This window comes from Venturia canescens, chromosome 3 (assembly GCF_019457755.1).
Source record: "Venturia canescens isolate UGA chromosome 3, ASM1945775v1, whole genome shotgun sequence".
Taxonomy (NCBI): domain Eukaryota; kingdom Metazoa; phylum Arthropoda; class Insecta; order Hymenoptera; family Ichneumonidae; genus Venturia; species Venturia canescens.
In genome coordinates, this window is record NC_057423.1 from 176400 (window position 1) to 191831 (window position 15432).

At 37.4% G+C, this 15432-nt stretch overlaps 2 protein-coding genes across 5 annotated transcripts; one reads left to right on the forward strand and one right to left on the reverse strand.

Moving 5' to 3' along the window:
- The first annotated feature begins 109 nt into the window (after window positions 1-109).
- On the forward strand, window positions 110-9025 carry l(3)80Fg (dnaJ homolog subfamily C member 16 l(3)80Fg). The gene is made up of 10 exons (XM_043413747.1): window positions 110-1395; window positions 1484-1674; window positions 1811-2091; window positions 2188-2378; window positions 2459-2790; window positions 2885-3188; window positions 3277-3425; window positions 3509-3733; window positions 3819-4140; window positions 6323-9025. Exons 1-10 carry the CDS (start codon window positions 832-834, stop codon window positions 6446-6448), a joined length of 2685 nt encoding a protein of 894 aa, XP_043269682.1. The 5' UTR covers window positions 110-831; the 3' UTR covers window positions 6449-9025.
- A 2651-nt stretch (window positions 9026-11676) lies between these two features.
- Bap60 (Brahma-associated protein 60) lies at window positions 11677-14857 on the reverse strand. 4 transcript variants are annotated; one of them, XM_043413749.1, is made up of 7 exons: window positions 14704-14857; window positions 14150-14285; window positions 13898-14061; window positions 13294-13645; window positions 13010-13207; window positions 12657-12915; window positions 11677-12388 (listed from the first exon to the last, which is right to left on the reverse strand). In XM_043413749.1, the coding sequence occupies exons 2-7, from the start codon at window positions 14261-14263 to the stop codon at window positions 11982-11984; spliced, it is 1494 nt and encodes a 497-aa protein (XP_043269684.1). In that variant the 5' UTR covers window positions 14264-14285; window positions 14704-14857; the 3' UTR covers window positions 11677-11981. The 4 variants fall into 4 exon arrangements, with proteins under 4 accessions (XP_043269684.1, XP_043269687.1, XP_043269685.1 ...); XM_043413752.1 differs by having other exon boundaries at window positions 13294-13630; window positions 14704-14856; XM_043413750.1 differs by having other exon boundaries at window positions 14698-14842.
- Between the last annotated feature and the right edge of the window lie 575 nt (window positions 14858-15432).

Sequence of the window (15432 nt, forward strand, 5' to 3'; positions counted from 1 at the left end):
AAAAAAGTTTCTCTGTTTCAGCCCATATTGATTTAGCTCATATATACTTATATTTTATGCATGTAAAATATTGAAGTACCGATCAATAGAAAAATGGACATCTCAAAATTCCTACTCGAATTTGTGTTCAAAATTAGAAGGCGTGGTAGTTTACCCACAGAGTTTGGTCGATCTCTATATATATATACACTGTATGTATTTCGACAATCTGAAAATTTTTCACGAATTTTATTACTAATGATTGTGATAAGTTTGACGTAAAATCGAAAATGAGCCGAAAAAAATATATATGTTCGAAATAATGATTGATGAAAGAGGGATGGGTGAAATTATTTATCCGCAATAAGGTAAGGGCAATAAGTCTACGAAGAAAAAAAAACTGCCCGCGCTCATACGCTCGCCCCGAATTTGGCGCCCTCGTGTGGCAGCTGATCGAGCGAATACGTTTCTGCCACGACCAAACTACTCTCAATTGATTTCTCGTTACAAAAATAATTATAATAAATTTTAAAAAACATGAAATCCCTGTGATATAACGTTAAATATTTGTAAACGTCGAATGGAAATAATAATAAATAACAAGTGTCAAGTGAGCTCATTGTTCAAAGCGAACGACGAAGACAAGGATTTATACTAGTGTCCTTTTAAGCGTTCTATTTTCGTACGCTGGTTCCGATCGTAAAGCCACAATAACCTTAGCGGAAAATGAGTAATGTCTGGTCATCCGGAAAAGTTGAAACGGATTTGAAATAGCTTTCAGTGGGAGCTCTAATTGTCATTTACTTTTTTCTCTCATCATTTATTCGTGAAGTATAATTCGTCAACGATGAAATGGAGGTTAATGTTTCTCGAACTGAGCAGACAGAATGTTTTGTTGAAGAACACAACATTGCTTTGCTACTCGAGTGTCGCGCTAGTAGGTCATTTATAAACAAATCGAGTTTACGAGATCTTACGATTATTCCGCGTCAGCTTTCAGCATTCGACAAAATCATTAACTCTCATAGTCAAGCCTGCGAATTGGAGGACAAACAATCTTTTATATCTAGTCAACGCATCGCGGTTTCTTCGCGAATCATATTTTTTCTCCAATTTTTTGATAACTCTACCGGGTATTACAGAAGATCAAAAAGTATTCAAAGAATGGAGAACTTGGCCAGTTCTGTCAAATTTTTGTTGTTACTCGGAACCCTCTTTGTTCTTATTCAATTGTTACCATTGACCGAAGCTTCCGAACCTTTAAGAAATCCATATGATATACTCGGCGTTTCTAGACGCTCTACGCTTCAAGAGATCAGAAAAGCTTACAAAAATTTAGTTAAGGAATGGCATCCAGACAAAACCGATCATCCTGCTGCTGAAAATAAATTTGTTGAAATAACACGTGCTTATGAGGTAAAATGCACAATGTTGGCAAATTTGTTTAATTTTTTTCTCACCGATCAATGAAAGCTAATTATGATATTGTTGAATAAATTTTTAGCTATTATCGGATCCTGAAAGGAGAAGAAAATATGATAATCATGGACTGACAGAGGAAAATACTAGACACAGAGGAGATAATTCCCATTTCCACATGACCGATCCCTTGGAAGAACTTTTCACTGGGAATTTCAAATTTCATTATCAAAATCGTGATATTTCATTTTTCCACGAAATGAGTATCACTTATCGGTGAATTTTTTGTGTACTTTGTTAGCATAATCCGATGTGATTCGGTTTTCCAATTTTTTAAATTCATTGGAAACATTATGAAATTATGGTGTAATAATTGAAAAATTAATATTTATTGAATTTTGTATACTCGCAGAACATTTGAGAACATAATACTATCCAAGAGCTTCAGATCGCCGCATTTAATACTTTTTTACTCGGACTGGTGTTTCGCTTGTCTCCAAGTAGAACCCACCTGGCGTAGGCTCATAGATGAATTGGAGCCTCTTGGAGTGATATTAGTGACGGCGCATGCCGAAAGAGAGCCAACTTTTGCAAGAAAAATGGGCGTTCACTCTTTGCCCTGTTTGACCATGGTTCTGGATGGCAGAACGAGCGTTTACAAAGAGTCTCTGTTCAGTGTACAAAAAGTTGTTGGTACGCTCCAATTCATTTTACATTTTATTCTGAATCTCGAATCACACCCTGATATATAACTTTCATTAATCCCAAATGTATTTGTTTTTTGGGCAGAATTTCTACGAAGCAAATTTCCCTACAGATTGATTCATAATATCGACAACGATAACGTGAATAGCTTTTTGTCGGGCTGGGTCGACAACAGAATACGGGCTTTGATATTCGAAAAGAGAGAATCAGCAAGATTGAGATATTTGCTTACAGCTTTCCATCATAGGGATCGGGTCGCTTTCGGCTTCGTTCAGGTATATTATTTCATACATACTTTTGTTTTTTTTTTGTTTGTTTTAATAACGCGAGGGCTCAATACTCGTTCTATTTATAGGTAGGGAAACTGGAAACCGAAAGTATAACAACGAAATACAAAATATCGGGAGACTTGGATACGCTGTTGCTTTTCAACGAGAATTCTGAGAAACCCATGGCTTCCGTGAGCATGAAGGACATACCCAGTGAGACGATGCACAACGTTATTGCCAATAATAAATTTCTCATGCTACCGCGATTATCGAATCAAGCGATGCTCGATTCCGTGTGCCCACCAGAATGGCTGAGACCTCAAAAACGATTGTGCGCTATTCTCATATCGCAAAACAGTCAAGTCCATGATTTTGCAAGGCACAAGTTTCGTCAGGCTGCTGTTGAAGCACCGTACAGGTATAATACAAATATAATAATTTTTTAGAAATCACAGCGTTAATATGATAACACAGCTATAGTGGTTAATAAAAAAGTAAAAATGCACGGACAGCACGGAGCGCGTGAGATACACATACGTGTTCAAAGATACCCAGCCTGAATTCGTGTCAGCGTTATCAGCTGGCGAAGGTACGCCATTAGATCCGTTGCTGCACATCGTTATCATATGGAGGCGAGATGCGAATCATTTGAAGTACGAATGGTTGCCGACCGGTTGGATAGAAGCAGCTCAGGATGAAAAACAGTTGAACGAAACACGTCGCAATTTGGAGCACACGTTGCAACGTCTTCTGAGAGTTTCCGAGGCATTGCCTTATGCCGCAAAAGTTGAAGAGCTCGCTGACGAGCATGCACAGGTACGCTTATCCATACTTTCTCACTACTTTCACCAAATGCGATTCATCGATATCCATTGAATATGAATATTTTTTTCTCTTTTAATAGGGTACCGTTGATAGACTGATCGGAAGGGCATTATTAGCAGTAGATTATATATCCGATAGCCTTACCAAGGAACAAATTTTGCCACTCATTTCCGTTTTCGCGACTCTCATGATAATCGGAGCACTAGGATACGGAATGTCGTATTTAGTGTGAGTTGGAATTTTCGAAAAATTCTTCTATTCGGGCTAAATATATAATTTTTTGAAAAATAATTGTATCGAATGTTGGACAGTAAACTGGAAGAAATAAGCGTCCAAGCAAAGCGCGGAGCATGCAAAGATAATCCAAAGCCGGCTAAGCCTCAACCACAGTTGCGATTGCACGAACTCAGAGCCGAAAAATACAACGGATTAGTTCGCTTGTTGAAACCTGGCTGTCGAACTATCATTTTATTGGTCGATTACCAAAGCAGATTGAAATTATTGCCAGCTTTTCACAGAGCAGTTTGGCCCTATAGGTACTCGATGTTGCTCGTATTTTTTAACGATTTTATATCGAACAAAATATATTCATATACGTGTGTGCTTTTGTGTATTTTCCAGAAAGAATAAGACTTTGATGTTTGCGCATATGTCCTTGGACCGTGGTCTTGATTGGTACAAAAAAGTTCTCTCGTTGAGTTTACCAGGGCAAAAAGAATTGAATATAAATGCAAAAAATTGTGTCGGCACGGTTCTTGCATTGAACGGTCATCGAAAATACTTTTGTATGTACCATGCCAAACATCCAGAGTGTACCAAGGGAAAAGGTACTAAGCGTATGGAGAGAATGACCAAACGACTGAGTCGTCGATCGGACGACCCCGAAGCTGGAGCTTTCATCGGATTTGACAGTACGAGCGAGTCCGAATTTTCACAAGACGAGGTCAGTCTGTTATTCGGTTATAAAGCTTCACGGACTCGCACGGACACTTTAGAAATATTTTTATTTACCTTAATATATATGTTAGGGTGCTTAAAAAAAATCGATTTTTTTTTCGTGGGCCGAACAGGGATGTTAGTACATGTAAAAAAAAGTGACTTTCCCAAAATTTGAGATTAAAAAAAAAAAAAAAAATATTTGGCGGTCTCTCAAACGATTTTTCTGTTTTTTTTTTTCCTATTTTGAGGAAAATCATCATGGAAAAACTCTAAAAAGGTCATGAAACGTTATGCAAACATCAAATGCACTTCCTTTCTTGTAAATGAAATTTTATAAATATCACATATGTCGGAAATATCAAGAGACTCGGTAGAGTCTCGGGACAAGTACATTGACAGCCCTGTCGTCTGCTGGCCCGAGCTCGCCGAGACTATATTATTTCTGAATAAACCGATTCGCGGTGGTGGGGGTAAAACTGGCATGTGATTTTCTAGAATTGCGGAGCCCAGGAGATTTGTTGTAAAGCGAAAATCAGTTTGGAGACTTATTTTCAAAATCCCTTTCGAATGAGCCCAAAGTCAATGTGATCGGTGCCGTAATTGCTGAGAAAAAACTTTGCACAGGCCTAAGATGCAAAAGTTACTAATCCATATTTTCAACGATATTTCACGGCTCTTGAGCCGTGAATTAGGTGGTCAATTTCGTGATTGAAAAAAAATGTCTTTTTTTCATTTTTGAGATTTTGAAACACGAATAACAAAATTTTGCAGATTTCCAATGGAGAAAAATGGCCTAAATTTTCAGAGGGGGGGGGGGGGCATAGAAAAGTCGTTTGAGGAACCGCTAAAAAATTTTTTTTTTTAATCTCAAATTTTGGGAAAGTCACTTTTTTTGCATGTACTAACATCCCTATTCGGCCCACGAAAAAAAAAAATTCAATTTTTTTTAAACACCCTAGTATATATATAGGGTAATTATGGGGCAAAACGGACTTTACCCGAAACTGAAATTTCATAAAACGCATAAATTTTTTTTTTCGGTTCCAAATCATGTCCTGACCATAAATCATGGTAAATTGTTGAATTCCACGGTGTCATCCCTAAAAAATTCAAGTTTCAGAGCAAAATAGATCCCAAACTACTTTCTCATTATCTATTCGCTTTTTTGACTTATTTTTAAAAACCACCATAGTAATCAAAGTAAGAATAAGGAAAAAAGGTTGTTTATTCATTTTTTACGAAAATCGCACTCATAGCTGACATCTTCGTCTTCAACACTTGTAAACAAAGTGTGTGCCCATTTTTTGTATGTTACTAGGCTGTCTTGGTGAGCTTTTTTTCTGTCTGCTAAACTGCTACATTTCGAAAAATTTCGATATTTCGATTTTTATGCCTCTTGGAGGCTGTGTCCGTTGTGCCCCGGAAAATTTTTTTGAAGAAATTCCGGAAACTAGGACCATGAATCAATGGTCCAGGGGACTCCGATATAGTGCGAACACCAAATATACCCCAACACGATGGACCCAAAGTTGATTTATTGCATTCCTCAAAAACATGACAGAAATGGGATATAAGATTTGACTCATTTTTTTTTTTCATTTAAGATGATGGATCAGTCGGTAATCACACCTCGAATTTTTGTAATTGAAACTCTTTGACATCGTTCGTCCGATTAAAATAATAAAGATGTCATCGTACGTAGCACGATCGCAAAAATCCGATGACATTCTTATTTTTTCAATCAGACGAACGATGTGGAAAAATTTCCTTTTCAAAATTTACAGCTATCTCTCTCGCACTCACGGTTGTGGTTACCGACTGATTCATCATCTTAAATCCAAGGAATGGAGCCTGAGTGGTCCTATTTCTTTTCCCATATTACCTAGTTGACATTCTATTCGCGAACAGCCGCTTGGAACGGCTGTATCTCGAAAAATGTCGGTTTTTCGATTTTTATGCCTCCGAGGGGCTGTGTCCGTTTTGCCTCGAATTTTTTTTTTTTTACGCAATTCGGAAAACAAGGACTGGGCATCAATTTTGGGACTCAAAAATAGTCGAAAGATCATATGCTGATCAATGAAGCTTGCTTAAATCCTTAAGTGTCCATTTTGCCCCATACTACCCTATATATATATATATATATCATATATACAATATACATACGTGGGTGGATACTTCAATTGTAGATGGAGAGCGATGTATTGTATCAGGACAAACTTCTGGACGGTTTGCCCAATTGGCTCGACAGATTATTCGAAGGTTTGACGCAACGCTATTACATCAATTATTGGCCCGATTTCACTGCCAAGTAAGAAGAAATGGTACGTGAACGTATTATCGTTGACCGTAAATAATACATTGCCTTTTCATCCATAAAGAGAGTAAACGAAAGGACAAAATGAACGAAATTTCGTCGATTCTAGTCAGCGAGGTAAAATGCTATTGCGGAAAGGGTTCATTACTCTTGAACCGACTACCGTTGAAAATCCAGTATAAAGACAAAACACTAATCCATATTTATTATCATTCATATTTTTATTCGAATAAAGAATTTTGAGTACTGCCAGAGAGAACTAATAATAACATTATCATGGAATACGATAATTGATAATGATATTGAGAAACCAAAGATTAAAAAAATCGTTTTCAACGTGTAATAGTGTGTTGAGCATGCAATGTTTTAAAAATAATCTAGTAATTAAAATGGATTTTTGTTATTTGTTCGTCACGCGGTTTTCTATATCGAGCGAAAATGATAGTGATTCGATATAAATAATTTGGAGATGTTGCATGGTAATCTCTTTGGCAGCGCTGCTACATCACCATCGGAGATATTTTTTTTTTTTTTTTTTCAACGGTGATGAATTTTCTCTTCTACAACACGAGTCACATAGATTTGTTATTTGGGGTTACTGCTTTTGCAGCTTACGATATAGTACCCCCACAAATTACATATGTCTTTTACATTTTGTAATCGTTCTCATTACCTTTGTTCCAAACGAATTCCAAATGTCTTCGCTCGGCATAATTGGTTATCTTATTGCATACATTGTGTACCAATAGCCTAACCAAATTATGTATGGGCAATGAGCGTTGTTCACTTTACGTTCTCTTTAGCGATTTAAGTAGGTATTATGATAATTACCGTAGCACTTGCTACCACCGTCACCGCTACTCCTTCATAGTGCTAAATATGGAATAACAAAAGATAATATGCTGAAAAGAAACAGCACTTGGATTTGGAAATTATAACAATAGTGCGATTATCGCTTGACCTTTTATAAATACGTATAGTGGGGTATTGCGAGTCAAGCACAACAGCGGCGGTGCAAGTAGCTTCGGAGATAGTTTTGTTTTTGTTTTAACTGACGAAAATTCTTTGTTCGTTTATTCTCGAAGACAACTAATATCCTATGATATGATTCGTCATGAGAATAAATATTGCTCGACCGCCCGAGTCGCTGCTGCCCTTCCCGCCTTCGCTTCGATACTCAGAATAACGATGTACTTCTCCTGATCTTTGCACAGGGCAATTTATTCCTTGCACAGAACCATTCTTTCTTATCATAATTTTCAAAATGATGTTCTATCGTCGAATAGTTGAAAAAAAGCGAATATGTGGCCGAAAAGGACGTTTCGATTCTTGAAATATGCTTTTCAATTCAGTCCACCGAAGCTTGATTTTTCCAGTGCTCGATGCGCATACTATTCAACTTTGTATCTTGAATTTTTCATGTTTACATTAAATATTAATAATCATGAACGAAGGAAGAAAGAAAAAGTGTTTTCCGATACGTTATTATATACAGTTTTAAGTTTGCAGATCGCAAAGTTAACACAATTTAAGATATAATATTTCATAGGATCAAATATTTTCTGACAGTCCTTACCAACTCTGAATCATGGAATGAATATCGCATCGATCTCAGCAAAACAGCTAAAAATACTTACAAAAAAAAATGCGTTCTATCGTGATACTCACGATTGCTTTCTCTCCATCAACCGATCGTATAATCCTTGTTATACTTGCAGACATGCATGTGTCCTACGAGTGAATTAGACTAAAAATAAAACACAATTTTACTGTTGTATAACATTAAGAAAATCGACATTAGGAAAGCAACGAGTATTTCGATAATCGCTTTTGGACAGTCTGACAGCATTATTATATAACTTGAAATATTTCATCTTGTTCTACTGGCACATGTAATTAGCAAAAAAAAAAAAAAAATATATGAGACGGATATGTAGTATATCCAAACAGTTGAATATTCGTAACTACGTTACACGTATGAAGTATCATTTTCAATAAGGAACGAAAAAGAAAAAAAAACATGAAACGGCATCCTAGTCCTCAATCCCTATTATTTTTTTCATGTCTACACATGGTATGCATCCATATATATATATGATGCATATTGGGGTGTGTCATTTCAGAGCGACATTCATTTTTTTGAGGATTCCACATAAAACTGAAATTAAAATTTACCATTCGAGTGACATATTACAGTTTTGAAATCATAATTAAGGTAATAATGCCGTAGGGTAATATGGGAAAATAGCTAGAAAAAAACATTTTTCATGTTATTTTAATGGAATATCGGGGAGTACAACATAGTTGAGTAGTCTTGAAATATGGCTTCACGAGATTTTTCGTTCGCATCGTTCCTTTTCGAATGTAAGCTGAAGATTTTTAGAGTTGAATTGTGAAAAAAAAAATAGGTTTCCTAGAAATGACACACCCTAATATTATACATACATACAACTATACGTGTGAACTTAAAACGAACAATACACTCATTGTCAGCAATGACTCTATATCATATGTTTATAGCCTAGATATTGGTGATTCCAGTCCATTACGAAATATAATGAGATTATAAATTGTACGCACTAGTCTTGTTCATTCTTGATTTTTGGGACATTCCGCACTATTTATTATTAGTACAAAGGTATTAAGCCTCAGCATAAATAGTATTTTTCAAAGGCTAAAAACCACTGACTTACATTTACTAAGAGATATAATAATACTTATATTGAAGGAATATCATATTAGGTCGTTTGGTAATGTTCACAAGGTGGTTCGTAAACAACTTATGATACTCGGTCCTTTTTTTTGTATTATCTGGATATTATTTTATCAAGTATCAACTCGACTCATTTTTGTTGAAGCTTCGTATAAAAATATCGTCAAACAGCCTCCTATGCCCATGGCTGTTAATAGAATTCGGATTTTCTTTCCACCTCCGGTTTTCCAACAACGTCGATCGTAGCCTTTAAATCTCTCTTTTGCAATATAATCCACCTGTTCATAAATCGTTGAGGTTCATGGATGAAACTCAAGAAAAATTCACGATTCGTCTTCAATCAGTATTGGCATAAAGCAGAAATTATAACTGGACGCGTTTGCGTATGTACTCCTAATAATCGTGCCAAACGCGGATCGAATTTGAACTATAATCATAAAAAATATTCCGATCAACAGATCCGGCTGGATGAAGAAGAAAAAAAATAAAAAAAACGTATTTTGCAAGTTTAGAAACTTTCAAGACGCCCGCGCGTGATACTACCGGAAGGGGTTGATAATCGAGGAGTAAATGTATGAACCTGAACAAACGTTCTTGTTACCGGGTCGCTTAACTTGAAAGCCACCAGGTCTCTTGGGTCGTTTGAGTACGATGCTATTATTCTACCAAATTGTTACCCGGGCCGGGCCACATAAATCCTTTGTCCAATTCAATGACTAGACTCTTGAAGAACGAAAATTTTCGCTTCATCTGTGATACAAGGAGACACCGAATTTATAGCTTCGTTACGCGCTGCATCATATCGTATTCGTTCATGCAGAACGACATATATTTGCGACCCGCAGTTCCCAGGACACTACGGATCCTTCCTGTCCGTCAGCCTGCTCGCCCACCGCTTTCACCGGGTATTAAAATATGTTCGAAATAAAAATTCATAATTTTTTTTTTTACTTCATAGGTCGTTTGAGAGCCTATTGGATATCGAGACGCTTCCTCATAATCATAGCATTTAATTTCCGCTCGAAAGCCAAACGAATCCATGTACGCCTGAGATTCGAACTTTTTGCGGCAATATCTTATTCGCCAGTTTCTTCTTTTTTTTTTTTCGATGTGGAGTGTGGTGAAAAATCACTCTTCCGAGAATAATATTATGAAAATAATATTGTGCGATAACGGATGTTTGCTTGTTCAACAATGAAACAAAATTTGGAAACGTTTTTTTTTTTATGCGTGGTCCGACGACCTTGATGCCCTTTACTCGGTGATAGGCCGAAATGAAACAAACAAAAATGCGGTATGAGAAAAAAAATAGCAGTTTTCCACAGGTCAAGAGACGCGGCAGCGGCTCGTAAAAATACTACAAGAAAAATATTGATAAAATTTATCGAGATGAGCGATAAACACTACAAATAGTAGAAACGAACATACGATTTTGATTGAGACAGAGGTACTCGCTGATCCGTATTGCATTTATTGCCATTATATTATTTTGTCACTTCCTAGATGATCTAAATAATTGATCGAACATAAAGTTTGAACGGGGATTGATTTACAGAGACAACCGTCTCAAGAGGTATAGTGTAAATTCAAACGTGGGAATAACCTAATCTTCAAAATGCAGCTAAAAGGAGCAAAAATTGCATACGTTCATTCAAGCGTCAACGTGATCAGAAAGCAAATAATATACTCTTTTCAGTTGCTGCGTACTCGATCTATCGTTTGGTGTCGAAATTTATTAAAACTCCGACGATGCATCAGTCTTTTTTTTTTATCAAAACATAAAAAACCATTAAAACTTATGAGTCGCAAGCCGCTACGAATTTTTAAGTTGACGCAAAAAAGAACGATAATATGTAAAAAATGATGAACGCGATGATGATTCCTTTGGCTAATAATTCAAATTTTTTATTAATACGTCATAGTGGATTAGAAATAATGTACAAATCCTTTTGAGCAGGGTCCGAATCAAAATGTTGATTACATGGTTCCTTCTCGCGCTTCGCTCCAAAACATTGCAGCCACGACATTTTGTAGCGCACGACCAATCATGCGCTACAAAATTTTTTTTTTCAATTCAATTTGGTCACTCGAATTGCAAAAATTCATTTTTCTGTCACGTGACCATGCTCAAATATTATACGCATAAACATTTTTGTATACATGAATGGATGATGCGCGTCAGACGCCACATTGGACAACAGCAACAGCTGATTTTAACGCGGAGCGCATTATTACGGTCGTAGAGCAAAATTTGGTAAAATGTAATTTTCCAGAATACAAATATATGTTGTTTGGGCGATGACTAGTCGAGCCTCATTTTGCGATGTCGATAGTTTCAAAACGGATAATCAAAGAATCGTTTTATAATTTAAACAATCATTGACATACTTCATGAGTAAGCAGCAGCAGCAGCAGCAGCAGCAGCAGCAGCAGCAACAGCAGCAGGTTTTAAGTCCGAACTTATATATTCAATAATGATGAACGATAATTAGCAAAAGACTATCTCAATCCACTCTGTGTCAGACTCATTTATTGTTGAAAGAAGTATTACACTTCGGTTGTAAATTTTTTTTTCTTCATTTTACAGATACGGTGAATGAAAACCGATTGAGAATTCATTGGACACTGAAAATGTTCTGAAAACGCATTAACGCATTTCGTCAAACACGAAATATGATGATGATGATGATGATGATTCAATGAATCGACTTAACCAATTATTATAACTTGACGTCGTTCAGTAATATCAACGTTCACCAATGTATAACGTAAATGCTTTTTGACGTAACTTCGTTTATATTATTATTCCGTTTATTATTCATGAATTCCGTATTCCAAGTGCCTGTTCTAATTCAGCACGTTTTTGCTGAACCTTCGTATAAAAGTATCGGCATACAGCTTCTTGTGCCCATGGTTGGTAGTAAAACTCGGCTCTCCGTTCCTCTTCTGGATTTCCGACAACGTCCGTCATTGTTTTCAAGTCTCTCGTTTGGGATATAATCCATTTGTTAATGAATTGTTGGGGATCCTTGGCGAAGCTTAAGAAAAATTCACGATTTGTCTTCAATTGATTGATCGTCTCGACAGTCTCATGTATCTTGTTATCGAGACTTTGGATCTCTTGTTGACTGGCCGTCGAGAGTAAGAAATTATTCATCTGCGTCTTCAAGGTGTCGTCCACTTCAACGTCGATGTCATAACACGCTGTTTGTTTTGTTTCCGTGCCTGCATATATGATAGGATTTTCATTATGTTATATCTATTTAGTAGTCGATTTAATTATACTTCGCACGAGTAATCATACGTGAAAAAAACTGGTAGAGATTGAAGACAGGTCCGATTGAGAAGTTTGCTAATAACATAATTTTACTTGATTTCTAGGTTTTCATCTTGTACATGAACTGGCTCATGTCCGAGCACGCGAGCGCAGAAGTAGCATTATTGAACGATTAGAAATTAGATAAAAAAGAAAAAAAAAAAATTGTTTACGAACCTTCAACGCTTATAACGTGATTAATAACGATTGGATCGGGTGGATGTAAGAGAGGATTGAGCCGTTGGGGAATTTCAGCGAATTTCATTCTAGGACAAGCGAATATTTGTTCCAGATACTTGTCGCAATTAATAAATTCGCGTTCGTGACTGTCTTGGAGTTTGTGCGTCTTGATATATTGCCAAAGAGCCGAAATTATAACAGGACGTGTTTGCGTGTGTACTCCCAGTAAACGCGCCAGACGTGGATCCAATTTGAACTGTGAAAAGAAAGCACGGGGCATGATGATTCATTCTACTGATTTACATACTCAAAGAATTCTGCGAGTATTTCAAGTATTTCACATTTTGTACCTGAAGAGGTTGATAATCGAGCAGTAAAAGAATGGTGCATCGGACATTCTTGTCACCAGGTCGCTTAACTTGAAATCCATCGGTTTCTTGAGTTGTCAGAGTACGATGCCATTCCACCAAGTGATTATCCGGTCCATATAAATCCTTATCCAATTCTATGACTAAACTCTTGAAGAAGGAGGAAAATTTCCGCTTCACCTGCCATGCGAATCAAGAAACGTGACTTACTAAATGTTTATCACTTCACGTTGTACCGGTATTTCTTTAAAGTGACATTTTTTTACCTTGTTAGGATCATTTTTTGTGTCGTCCAAGAGACGTCCCTCGACGCGTAGTTCCCAGGACGCTACTGAACCCTCCTGACCCTCGCCCTCACCCGCCGGTTTCGCCGGATAAAACGTATTCGAAATAAAAATACGTAATTTTCTTTTCTGTTTCATAGGTCGTTTGAGTGCCTCTTGAATATCAAGACGCTTCCTCATTATGGTGGCGTCTAATTTGCGCTCAAAAGCCAGTAAATCCATGTACGCCTGAGACTCGGGCACGAGGTCTCGAACTTTTTGTGGCAATATCTTATCTGCCAGTTTCTTCTTTTTCTTGGATGTGGAATGTGAAAAATCACTGTTCCAAAAATACCTGAATGAGTTTATGCGAAAACGGATATTTTTTTAAAAAAGCGAAATGAAATTTGGAAACTGTTTTTTTTTGTGGCGTCGGCCGGCGATGACCTTGACGCTCTTATTGTTGATAGGCCGAAATGAAACAAATAAAAATAGTATGAGTACAAATTACGACTTTCCATTGGAACAGAGCCTTTAATGGAAACATCGGTCAACCATTGATTATGCTCGAAGTGACAAACGATACAGAAAGCTACAACGGACTTACGGCTTCGGTTGAGACATAGGAATGCGTTGGTCCGCGCTGCGTTTGCTACTTGCCGGAGCCGGCATTGGACCCTGCCGCATCGTCGAATACGGTTGATTGGGTCTCATTATCCCACCAGGTCCAGGAGCATTTCCCATTTGAGGCGGTGGCGTGAATCCTGATCTCTACATTATAAATAATATTGATGTATAACAATGTATTATTGGAAAAAGCATTCGAAGAGCATGTAATTGAAATATTAGTTTTTTTTACCGGAAAATTGGGACCTGGATATTGGCGGAGATTGGGAGGTACCGCCGGCGGTGGATAGCGTTGGGCTGGTGGGCCATTGTTTCCCGTTGTAGGAACCGGAAACCTTTGTGCCATTATTGTCACCTCTTGGATGGTTCTGGATGATATTTAAAATATTCAGTTGAAAAATTTGTTTTTAATGTCTGCCAAGAGAATAGTTTTAAAATTTTCAAAGTGAGTTTTAACACTGACTAGAAGCTATGTTGCTAAATTCGAATCAATTAAATATGATTGGCGAATCGAAAAAAATTGTATTGGAATGATCCATCATTGGAAATACATTGCTTGGAAGTCGGTGGGAAAAAACCACAAATTATGAGTCTAGATCAAAAAAGCTATTCTGCAACCTCAAATTTGATAAATTGCCACCAGCATATCCGTTGGATTCATAAATGCTAAATGTAAACTAAAAATTTTCATATCTTTATAAACTTTGAATGAACGTTCACAACACAATAAATAACGAATTTGTGATTAGTGAACGGTTAAAAATTTGCATTTATAATTACACTGACAATATATCCTTCGCTTTATAACGCCTAGCCGCCTAACATAGCCTTGCTATGTCAGTCTGACCACTACAGAATATGTAGGATGCAAGCGACTGACGATTTTGTTGTGCGCCACCGCCGCTGGCTGCCGCTGTTGCTGCTCCTGTGGCGTTCCAGAGTAATTCACGCAACAACCGCTACGAGGCTACAGTTTCTTGTCAACGCGTCAACGCTTCGTCAGACTCTCGTCCAATATATATTCCAACCAAATATATTCGCTCTGTGCACGTGAGCGGAGCAAAAAAATCTAACTACTGCACAATAGTATTAGTGTATTCATGCATACTGCCAACGCCATCATAACGGGGGGACTCCGGCGTTTTTGGGGGAATATGTATACACACAACACATGCTCACTTTCAAAGTAGCATGTGTACACGCACGGAGCGAATAATGTCATAACGTCCATCCCAGAACCCAAGCCAGAACCCTTCATCCACAAAGCGTCTGGGGTAGGGTACCGTGGGTAGGGTACAGTAGGCACAGCCCCACTGATGAGAGTCTGCCACTGTACCCGAGACGAAACGCAATCCTATAAACCATTCTTTTCACACCACAACTGTGGCGAGTCCTACATGACCGACCTTTCCTATACCAATGAACAGCTGGATCCAAAGAGCCGAAGTGGAACAGAAATTGCCTATGGAAGCGAAGATAGATAGCAGCAAGCAACAATTATAAGCTCTCTATACC

Coding starts and splice junctions, on each gene's coding strand:
- Bap60 (XM_043413749.1), bottom strand. CDS start 14,263: ATGGCACAAAGGTTTCCGGTTCCTACAACGGGAAACAATGGCCCACCA. Junction 13,208..13,293: donor CAAAAAATGATCCTAACAAG/GTAAAAAAATGT, acceptor TTCGCATGGCAG/GTGAAGCGGAAATTTTCCTC. Junction 12,389..12,656: donor TCACGTTATAAGCGTTGAAG/GTTCGTAAACAA, acceptor TCATATATGCAG/GCACGGAAACAAAACAAACA.